Source organism: Eurosta solidaginis, chromosome 5 (assembly GCF_040869045.1).
Source record: "Eurosta solidaginis isolate ZX-2024a chromosome 5, ASM4086904v1, whole genome shotgun sequence".
In the NCBI taxonomy this organism is placed as follows: Eukaryota; Metazoa; Arthropoda; class Insecta; order Diptera; family Tephritidae; genus Eurosta; species Eurosta solidaginis.
Genome location: NC_090323.1, coordinates 202033416 through 202045413, shown reverse-complemented (window position 1 = coordinate 202045413; position 11998 = coordinate 202033416). Strand labels below are relative to the sequence as shown.

The 11998-nt window shown below is 35.5% G+C and overlaps 1 protein-coding gene across 1 annotated transcript; it reads left to right on the top strand.

Annotated features, from left to right (window-relative positions):
• The first annotated feature begins 3088 nt into the window (after positions 1-3088).
• LOC137252165 (uncharacterized) lies at positions 3089-10753 on the top strand. Its single transcript, XM_067787505.1, has 4 exons — positions 3089-3258; positions 3342-3631; positions 5685-8165; positions 10623-10753. Exons 2-3 carry the CDS (start codon positions 3352-3354, stop codon positions 7778-7780), a joined length of 2376 nt encoding a protein of 791 aa, XP_067643606.1. The 5' UTR covers positions 3089-3258; positions 3342-3351; the 3' UTR covers positions 7781-8165; positions 10623-10753.
• The last annotated feature ends 1245 nt before the right edge of the window (positions 10754-11998 follow it).

Sequence of the window (11998 nt, the reverse complement as noted above, 5' to 3'; positions counted from 1 at the left end):
CCGGATATCATCTACTACCATTACCCTGCAAAAATTGTTGGATTACGTGTTCCATTTTCTTCAATACTCCTTTGCAATGCGTTTGCGGACCCCATCAGCCGATCATTGCTCGTTTTTTAACGACAGCGACCGCGACACGATGACCTTCGAACAGAGTTGCCAAAAGTAAAATATTGCATGCAAATAACTAATAATAAAATTTTACTTTGGCAACTCTGATAAACGCAACAGCGCACTGGTTTTATGTGTACATATTAGCTATCATCCGGTGGGAAAATCATGAGCCAGATAAATAATGTTGCATGTAAATGCAATAACGATTTGAGCCAGATTAATCCAGATAGATGGTTCAATTTGTGAGCCAGATAATTTGTTAATTACTTCTTTTTAGGTTGGCAACGCGGCCTTTAATATACATACTTTTTCAAAAATAGATGTCGCTGCTTAGCCTTTCGCCGTATGAGTTAAACGAAAAACAGCAGCGACATCTGCCTATCTCATTTCACGTGTGCGAAAATTTCACGACATCTGCTTCTCAAGTCTCTCAATGATCCAGAGCATTCCCGTGAGAATTGAGCGTGAGCCGGAGCTGTAAAACTCACTGAAAGACGGCAATTATATTAGTTTCTTTATTCACGTATGCGTATGCGTATTATATTAGTTTCTTTATTCACGCAAATGCTAAATAACATAAGAATATTCGTAGTATAAAATATAAAAGTTGTATTGCCCCTCTTTATTTACTTTCATTTTAAATTAAATTCACTTCGATAATTCTTTCCGACACAATTCCTCTTTAGTACTTTGGCATATGATCCTCTGTGGGTGCTCCTTGAAGTACTACAGTGAAAGTACTTTGGAAAGTACTCTCAAGTATGTATACTCTATGGATACTCAAAAACAAAGCGAGAGTGGGATCACCTACTCCTCTCCTAGGACATCGCAATGTTAATTGGAGCACATTTTTTGTATGAATACAGATTAGATTTGGAGCAGTCCTATACTCCCAAAGGAGTATTCCATACATTATTTATAGAGTACTCGCGTTTTTTGAAGGGTAGTGATGTTTGCCATAATAATAAATAATTTTGCATATAAATGCAACAACAACGATTTGAGCCAGATAACCCTTCTTCATGTTGGAGTACTCTAACAATACTCCTTTGCAATGCGTTTGCGGACCACCATCAGCCGATCATTGCTCGTTTTTAACGACAGTGATCACGACACGATGACGATCGAACAGAGTTGCCAAAAGTAAAATATTGCATGCAAATAACTGATAATAAAATTTTACTATGGCAACTCTGATAAAATGCAACCGCGCACTGGTTTTATGTATACATTCTACAGTTATTTATAGAGAAATATTAGGTTCTTTATTCACGCAAATGCTAAATAACATAAGAATATTCGTAGTATAAAATATAAAAGTTGTATTGCCCCTCTTCATTTATTCTCATTTTAAATTAAATTCACTTCGATAATACTCTAAGACCCAATTCCTCTTTAGTACTTTGGCATATGATCCTCTGTGGGTTCTCCATGTAGTACTACAGTGAAAGTACTTTGGACAGTACTCTTACGTATGTACTCTATGGAATACCCACAACCAAAGCGAGAGTGGGATCACCTAAATTAAAAAATTTTTTTTAAATGAGTACCGCCCACTTGTGATAAAATCAATTTTACATATATTATTAATCATAAATCTCAAATCGGCAGAGTGGTTGCCTTTACTATAAGGATTGCTATGAAGAAAAATTACCGAAATCGGTTAAGGACCACGCCCACTTTTATACAAAAGATTTTTAAAAGGGTCATGGACGAATAAAATAAGCTATATGTTTGCAAAAAAAGAGCTTTATATCAATGGTATTTCATTTCCCAAGTGGATTTATAACAATAGATATGAAAAATTTTAAATTTAAAAAAAGGGGGTGGCACCACCCCTTTTATGACTAAGCAATTTTCTATGTTTCGGGAGCCATAACTCGAAGAAAAATTAATGAATCGTAATAAAATTGGGTGCACAGATTTTCCCTATAGCAGGAAATATTTCTAGGAAAAATGGACGAGATCGGTTAAAGACCACGCCCCCTTATAAACAAAGATTTTTAAAAGGGTCGTAGACGAAAATAATAAGCTATATCTTAGCGAAAAAGAACTTTGTATCAATAGAATTTTACCTTTTAAATTGAATTATAACATTAAATTGGAAAACACTAAAATTTTTTAAAATGGGTGTGGCACCGCCCCTTTTATGACCAAGCAATTTTCTATGTTTCGGGAGCAATAACTCGAAGAAAAATTAACGGATCGTAATTAAATTGGGTACACAAATTTCCCCTATAGTCGAAGGTATGCCTAGTAAAATCGGTTAAAGACCACGGCAACTTAGATATAAAAAAGTTTAAAAGGATCGTAGACCACAATCATGTGATTTTAAAATTTGTTTAAAAATCAAAAAACCATCATGGCCGCCAAGAAGAGTAAATGGTTTTACCTATTAATATTTATACCATGCAAAAAATTGTTGGTTTGACATCTGTATCTATTCTGTTTGGTTTCTGTATAATAATGTAACATAAGTTGTGTTTTTTTTTTCACGACTATATACGTTTACGCTTAAACTTTATATGGACTTCTAAGCGACAAACTTTAAATACACCTCTGAAATTGCTACGCATAAAATTAGTACTACTAAATTTCAATACGCATTATACTCAGATGTAACTGAAATATGTATCCACGTTTCACCCTCTGCACTAATTCCATGTATTCTATGCGCGTCCACTATCTATCACAACTGATTCAGCTATATGTTATACACAGAAATACAACAGAGGGTTGTGTCTCCGCTTTTCGGTACACCCTGTAGTTGTAGCTAGTTGTTTAACGACTGCCGCTAGATGGGTCTTCAAAGCATTATCTAAGCGAGGATAGGCGTTTTTTTACGTATACGTTTCGTTTGCTAATAAACGGAAAAATTGTATTCCGCTGAGTCACCCTATCACACACTATTATGAAATAATTTTTTGTTAGCACCCGGCGTAGAACAGCTGTACAGAAACTCCTTTTTGCGGAAGTGAGCAGCTCATTACTGTGTTACCGTTAAATGTATAGTTCCATCTCAAAGTAAAATAAAATTTATTAACAATTTGAAATAAGTTAGTTTGAACGATTTCTGTATAATCAAATGCATTAAATTGTTTAACTATGCGGTTGTTGGATGAAAGAGTTACATTGACGATTCAGGTAAACGAATTTGATGCACAATTCACTATCTATTGATTTTTCATACGATCTCATGTACTTCCTTGTCTCATTTTGCGGAACAGTTTAGCTACAATGCTTCATATGGATTATCCAAATCAAGTTATTTATGCACCCTTAAATCAAATGGTTACTGATTCCGATGAAGAATCTGAGGAGGAAATTCATAATAGCACAAAACATCCACAACATCAAATATACCATCAACAACATCTACAACAACCACAACAGGTGAAACAAAACGGAAGTGTTAGTATTGGGAAAAAAGAGCCACCCAAGAGTCTTGCGTTTCGCCAACATAAAACCAATTTTAACACAGTGCATTTTACAAAGAGTAATACAACCGCAAATGTGGGTATGTAAATATGTACTTAATAAGTATCTAAATATCTATTAGACCCTCGTTTCGTTTACAGTGCCAAGAAAACTTTGTTATAAAATTTTGTAGTGCCCTAGGATCATAGCCCCTGCTAAGAGTATTTTATTAAGGCGCATAGAAATTGGAAATCCGCCCCTACTTTTCTGCGGAGGGGACCATGCCTTATCCCAAAGTAGCCCCAAAAGCCTGGAACCAAGAACCTAAACGGTATTTTTAACGAAGCGGGGCCGCCTTTACGGCACATAAGAAAGCAGCCACCGATGGCTACTTGACGAAATTTACCTATAGTCCGTCAATTAATGTGTATTCTTCCTTCGTCATATGTGGTAACAGAAGGAGGGAAGTGAAGTCTATATGAAACGGATCGCTTTAGTTTTTGAATATGAGGTAACTTAATAACGCAAACACACCTCTTTAAACAAACTTATCCAAGATCAGTCTCAGTAAACGAATGTATGTATGTGCATATGTCATAAGAGGCGAATAAAGTAAAGAAAGTAAATCGTTTAAAGAACCGAACAAAATTCATATCCGCCAAAAGGCTGTTCCTTCGGAGGTAAACCTCGACTCTTTTTGGGACTAAACGAAAGCGATTGGGGTTGCATTCCAGGCTATACAAAGCTGTATAGCTTCACAGCTTCCGGAACGCAATTGTGGACCTCACCTACCCGAGGAGTTAACTGTTCCCCAGATGGTCGAACTGGTGCCTTAATGGCGTTTTTACCGTTTCTATAACCGGCAAAGGTCGAGGCAACATCGATAAATATCCCCAAAAGTTCAGGGTGGGTCTCTATCGCTACAGCTAAAACAGCAACAACGTATTCCCGGCATGAATCTTCCAGTTGCCATTGGGGCTGATCTGCTACGGAATCGTAACATATGATCACGGATCGAAAACTATTTTTACTTAAGCGATAAAAATTAGGGTATTAAAAATATATATTAAAAAAAACAACAATAATATATTATGAATCTAGTGAGTACGCATTGTCCCTAGTTCACATATTTCATTAATCCGATACACCATTTCAGAGATATTGTGATTTTGAAAGCGGCATTCAATCGTCTCCCCAGCGGGTTAGGGGGTCAGAATATATCCGCGGTAGGTATGTCTGTCGTAAGAGGTGACTAAAATATCAGATTCAAGGGGATGTGTAGCGCAACCCTTCAGTTTGCCACCGCAATATATAGCTTCTCCAATCCCAATTGTCAACCTCACCTATCCGCGGCGAATCCTGTTTCACTAACAGACGAGGCTCTGGCGACCCCAAGCTCCTCATGGAACTTGGGGATGGGGAGGGAGGGATGGCTTGAAGTTTTAATGTGGCCATATAAATCGTTCCGGAGATGGTCGGGCTAGCACCTTAGTGGTGATGTGTTACAGGAGCGTACCGGATCTGTATGCGGCAAAGGACCATCAACGTCGATAACACTCCCCAAAGCCTTCGGGGAGTAACCTTATCGCTACAACAACAACATATGGATCGTATGTTACGCTTCGGCCCCTGATTTTTGAGTTAAATTTTGAATACAAAGTTAACTACAACACATTACAGGCATGCATCTTCCAGTTGCTATTGAAAACAAATTCAAGTTGTTATCAGCACGCTTATATTAGCTCTAATTCTATGATTGCATGTACATATGTATGTACTTTTAAAGCGGTACGGATTTGTTTGCGTGTAGTTGATTGGTTCTTAATTAAACTTACTTATTTGGTGCTTAACCGTTTAAACGGTTATGGCCGTCCAACCAGGCGCTCCAGTCGCTTCTTCGTTGGGTTTACTGGTAAAATCGTTTTCCACCTGGATTCCAGCCTTTCCAGCGGAGTGGAGCCACCCTCCTCCTCTGTCTTCATAGGCGGGTTCCAATAAGAATACTTATTTAGCCGGATCATCTTCAATTCGCATAAACATGAACTAGCCAGCATAGCCGCTGTGTTAATTAAAACTGTGCTGTTTAAATTAAACAACGTACTTCTTTTTACTTCAACTCACTAACATATCTTCGCACACACATTACTTTTCAGGAAACCACTCAATAAACATCCAAAGACCAGTGCCACAACCCACCAGTTACACCACAAATATGCAAAATACCTTTAGATCTGTAATGATGTCCGACATAGGTTCAAATGGTCAGGGAAGCACTTTTTCCAGCTTCAATAGCGACTACGATGAACGTAATCAGACTGATGCCGATAATGTCGCTATTTTAGGACGAGGCAACTCAAAGGATATCAACACACATGAGCCGATGTCATCAGCTCGCCAATGTTGTTTCATATCATCATTGCTATTGTGTGTATTTGCTATATTTGGATTTGTATGGTTGGTGCCCTGCAATGAAACTTGCCCAGCACCTGTGGATCAAATACGTACACACAATTGGTTTAATAACTATACTAAAATCGAACTCAAAGGAGGCGTGCATATTGTTAGTGGGCTACGTAGTTGGGAGAATAATTTAATATTTTTATATCGTGGCGATGCATTCTTTCCCGATGGCAATAATGCCAAACGTAATGGGATTATATCGCTAATTGGAAATGCTGGCGCTGTTGCATGGTATGATGAAATGGTAGATGAGCCTGTAGCCATTGATTGTACGCTAATTGATGTGGATCATAATGGACGCTCGGATTGTTTGGTACTCGATGAGTTTGGTGAATTGCGTGCAATCGATCCATTAACCGGACAATGGCATTGGCATTATAAAGAACGCTCACCACATAGGGTGGATGCGCTAGATTTCCCAGTGATATTACCAGATTTAGATGGTGATGGAGTTTTAGAGATTCTCGTGGTCACAAGTATGCCATTTGAAATGCGTACACGCAATTTGGTTTATAAAGGAGAGTTGCGTGCACGTAATCATCGTGTGGATGAAAGGAATTTCTTGCGCATACTGTCTGGACGTAATGGCAAGCCAATGGGTGATGGTTTCAAGGTGCAAGATTGTGATATTTTGCATAAGTTGCAATTGGAAAATTCACAAAAAATAACATTTAATTGTTGGCGCAATAATACAGAAGCGCAGCGGTCGAAAACTTTGGCTGATTTGTATGCGCTTATAACAAATAAATCTATAGCCACAGGACAAAAGTTATTACCAGCATCGGAAATATCTCAGCATCGTCATTATGGACAACGCAAGGAAACGGAAGCACAGCGCAATATTTATTCGCTAAGCGGGCGTGAACTGGTTGTAGAGAATCGTGGCAAATGTCCTGAAGATTGCAATGTGACATTTGTGCTACGCGAAACACGCAAAAACAAAACAATTGTGCTGAGAAATTTTACAAACCCTGCAATGTACGGTATGGTGCCGGCACAATGGCATTTTAAAAATATGAAACGTGAAATGTCCGGATTTGTAATGAAATTTTGGAAATGGACTAATCACAAGGAGGCCGTACATGCTCCCGCAACCAAACAACTCAAGAAAGAAAACACCAACACAAACGGCGGCAGTAATATCAATAATTCACGCGATTCTGCAATATTTAATTCAAATAAAAAGGCCAAAACTCATTATGCTAAAGAAAGTACAACAAAAACCGCCAAACAAAATCATATTACAACAAATACAACGAAACGGCAAAGTAGTGTGGATAACAGTGAGAAAACAGATAAGAAATATGATCTTATATATGATTTCCCCGCAACCACAACAGCAAACAACGTGTTCGATCATTTTATACATAAGAGGCATACTTACACATTACCGTTAGTTATACAAAACGTGACACGCCCACGTCGTAGCAGTAACACTAATTTATTTCTTAGTAACTATAAAATGCAAATGATAACAGAAAGCGTAATTTTAGTGATTTTCGTAGGCGCTGATACGCGCATTGAAAATACATCACAGAGCAATATTGTACAATTTTGTCGTAATGATCATGGTGAAGTTATATGCCAACCAGATTTAAACAATCAAGAGAATTCAATGTTGATTGCTGATTTCGATATGGACGGCTCACAGGAATTGGTATCATATTCGTCAACATTCACACATAAGGGTAATGATGATCCAGATGATTGGAAGCTGGTGACATACGTGCGATTGTTGCGTTTGCAAGCGGAGTTGCCAATTTTGTATGAAGAGAACCAAAAGGATTAAGGGAAAATGAGAGAATTATGGCGAGAAGAAGAGATGTTATACGTAATTAAGAGAGGTAAAGAGTGGTGTGGGACGTTAGAGCGAGACATACAGAGAAAGAACTAATTGTTAAAGCAGGAGCCATAAAAAAGGATTGTGCCGTAACGAGATCGGTAAAGATGTTGGTGTACCAGGAAGAGGTCAACTAAATTAACAGGGGGGCTCTCTAGATCCGATTATTGTTCTTATGCTGCCATATCGATGCATATGCACGGCTAAGTGGAAGAGGTTAAAAACTGTCATGAATTGTGATCGGAATTTTGTTATATCAACAACATTGTGCCGAATCATATCTCAATATGTTAATTCAAATACATTTGGATCATTTTTAAAATCATATTTTCTGGTAATTAAAAAAAAAGCTACACATATTTTCCTTGCGTTGAAAGTTAAATTACACTGCGGAACAAATTTCCACTTTTCAAATTTTTCCAAGGAAATTTTTATCACATTAGATGTAATTTTGTGTGCTGATTTCATAAATCATTTTTTGTAACAGCTCTAGTTTTCGAGATATTTTCTACTAACCGAAAACTTATCCCACAGGAGTAGAAGAGGCAAAAACAAAAAATGCAACAATTTACAAAAGCAAACCTCAATTTTTTTAATACTTCATTTATTATTTGCCTTTGTTCTTTCATTTTAAACTATTGATTTTTGTATTATTGTGTATTTGTTGTTTCATTTAACAAAAATTAAAAAAAAAATCTACAAGAATGCCAATAAGGACTCAGCGAAAGTGATCGACATTATTTTGTTTTTGTTCTTAAACTTTCGTTAAATTAAACAACAAATACACAACAAGTACAAAAACAAATAGTTTAAAATGAAAATGAAAGTGAAGTTTGCGCCTTTCGCTTTTGCACTTTTCAATTACTATTCGTTCGTATTGGCTTTGACTGTGTAATATAAAAGAGCTAGGCTGCAACATGAGCATTAAGATTCATTATTTGCATAGCAATTTAAATCGGTTTCCTAAGAATCTTGGAGATTATAGTGAAGAGCAGGGTGAAATATTTCACCAGGACATTCGCGTTATGGAAGAGCGATACCAAAGAAGGACCCCATGTGCTGGCCGATTACTGCTGGAGTCCTTGTCGGGATCGTTACAAGACCCACTGACAAGAAAGTCTTATAAAAGGCAATTTTGTGCTGATACGCGGTAAATCATTAAAATTAAGTATGTAAAAATTCTCATTTTTGTAAGAATTTAACACCTATACGAAAATTAAAAACTGTAACTGTTAGAAAAAAATCGTTTGTTCGTAATCAGCACCCTTAAATTGACTTAAAACGACTAAAAAAAGTCTGGAAAACTGTTGACCAGTGTTATTATACCAATTTCACACAGAAGCTTAATACTATGTACAAACATACGCCAAATTGGCAATTTATACCATTTGGGCAATTTATTACGCAATTTGCCATATAATAAGTTGCCAATTTAAAAAAATTGCGTAATAAATTGTTTGCAACTGCAAATGCAACCTTGTAAATTGTGTTTATTGAGTAGATTTAAACGTCAGTTTACGCATGGCTCAACTATATGGCTGGCTCATCTCATCAGCTGATGTTATTTTTTTCATTAACCTGGAGTAGGGATTGTCAAAAGAAGATGGCAAACTGAAAATCATTGTTTACTATATAGTTTGGCAGCTTAAGTAGAGGTTATGTTGCGAATAGAGTGGAAGGCAGTGGACTAGGCAGTCGAATATCATATAATGAAGGAATGGTGTTCGGAGTTTTTTCAAAGTTAAAAAAAAAATGATAGAAGCTTTAATAAAAATAAAACTATTGTTTTAATAACAACAAACACGCCATATATATTCTGTATACATAAATTTGTAAGGATTATCTCACTTTAAAATTTGAATTAAATAATCTAAAGTTTTTTTTTGAAACTGAGTCGAGAACTGTGCGTTTGAATGTGCAATTTTCACCGATCAGCTGTTAGTTGCGCTACTTGGTAAAATTTACAATGCTGAAAATGAATCCAAAACATTGAACACATTTTCTTATGATATTTATTTGCTGACCACTTTATAGATTTTTTTATTAATGTTAGTTTTTTAATAAGCTGATGCGGTCTGATGTCCGCTAGTGCAAGAAAAAAATATACACTTTTTCTCCACTTAACTCCCTACGTTTCGCCAATCTCCTTGGCATCCTCAGGGGCAGGATCTTTATTTTATAAGACACAAACAAAGATAATACATAAGAGACAATATCATAAAAACATGTATAAGTGTCACTTACATTGAAAAGTTGGAAAAAATGTATAATATAAAAACATTAAACAATAACAACAAATTTTTTAAATTTGAGTCACATAACATAATTTATCTGTACCATCAATGTCAGGTACATTTGTCAGACTGATTTGTTATCATAAACATAACAAATATGCTGCCGCGATTTCGTCGCTAACTTCCTTTTTGTTCATTGTTTTTTCTCTGTTTTTCAAAATATGTAGGCTCTCCAGTGTATATCTTGTTCTCTCTTTTTTCTCTTGCACTAGCGCACTTCAGACGGCATCAGCTTATTAAAAAACTAACATTTTCTTACACCACACAAAAATTTCAAAGTTTTATGTTTTAAGTTTTGACAATCTGAACAAAGGTATGTTGTTGCTGTAGAGATGAGCCAACCAGCTATCAAATTACTATTGTGTAAACTAAATTGAGTTGTATGAACGCCACTCAATTTAAATCGAAATTGCCTCTATTAATTTTTCTGTTTGAACATAGTATAATGGAATGACAATATTAATTAGTGAAATATTTGTTTTTTCCTTTTCACCCAGGACCACTTGTTTTATTAACGCATATCCGTCAGCAGCCCAAAAAAATATTACGTTTTTACAAAAAATGGTTAAAAAGGAAAGCAGCCATGTTCTTTTTAACTCTGAAGATAGTGAAAATAAGATGAATGCGCAACTCATTGTGGACAAAATAAGTGTGATATCTTATCTGTCAACTGCCTGACAAGTTGTTCAAGATAGCTAGTTTTTCGCGGCTAGGCAGCGTTTTGACAGGATGTTCAATATAGCGGCGCAACCGGCGGGCTATCTTCAGCGCACATAGGTAGATTTTCAAGTTTTAGGCGGCCAAAAATATTTTATTGCCTATATCTTCTTAAAACTGTTTAATAAATGAAAAATTATAATAATTTGTGTAATTAATCGCTTATATTAAAAAAATAGATATTACACTGTGTAACACTAAAAAATTTCTGCGCGGTGAGCCTATTTTTCTTGTTGTACAGCAAGAAGTGTAATAACTTAGTTCTGTCTTTATCTAGGGTAAATTTTTAATTAGCTTTATGAAAAATTATAATAATTTGTGTAACTAATCGGTTATATTAGAATAGATATTACACTGTGTAACACTAAAAAATACCTGCGCATTGAGGCTATTTTTCATGCTGTACAGCAACAATGGTGTATCACGCCTCCTATCTAACACCCTATCTGCAAGTATCTGCAGCTAAATTTAATGCTGTTGGCAAGCTAATTGTGCCAAGTACCACGTTCAAAACTAATTTTCAGTTGGACGGACTTGGAAACGTAACAAAACTGGTTTTGAACACCAAAAATAAAAAAAATAAAAAAAAAATTTAACATCGTAAATAAAATAGGTTCTTTATCAATTTATAACTTTTAAAAATCACTAACACCGTTAATAATGTTAGTATTTACCTGAAATATCAGAATCCATCACAATTACTCAATTTAATTGTCTTAAAACTTAAAATATTCACGTTAAAACATGCGATTTCACATAGGTTGAAAAAAAAAACATAACACGTTTCAGAAATAGCTCAATTCCGATTACTTGATGTCACGTTGTTTAAATTTTTCCCAAATTATTAAATAAATTATAAATAAAAAATTGCTTCCAATTTTCGTATACTACTGAAAATAACCAATTCGACATAAGATACGATACAACTTTAACTTTTACAATAAAGTTAAGGCAAACGAATTTAGGGAAAGTTAACAGAATGAATACATTTTGCTTTGGCGTAAACATGTTACGAAGTTTTTTTTTTTTTTTGTTTTTTTTTGTTTTAGCATCCAATACATTTTGCCAACTGTATACATAGAATACATCTAACAAATTTTTGATTTTTTAAAAGTAATTCATAATTAATTAAACTTGATAAACTTGATGGGCATGG

Coding starts and splice junctions, on each gene's coding strand:
- LOC137252165 (XM_067787505.1), top strand. CDS start 3,352: ATGCTTCATATGGATTATCCAAATCAAGTTATTTATGCACCCTTAAAT. Junction 3,632..5,684: donor TAATACAACCGCAAATGTGG/GTATGTAAATAT, acceptor ATTACTTTTCAG/GAAACCACTCAATAAACATC.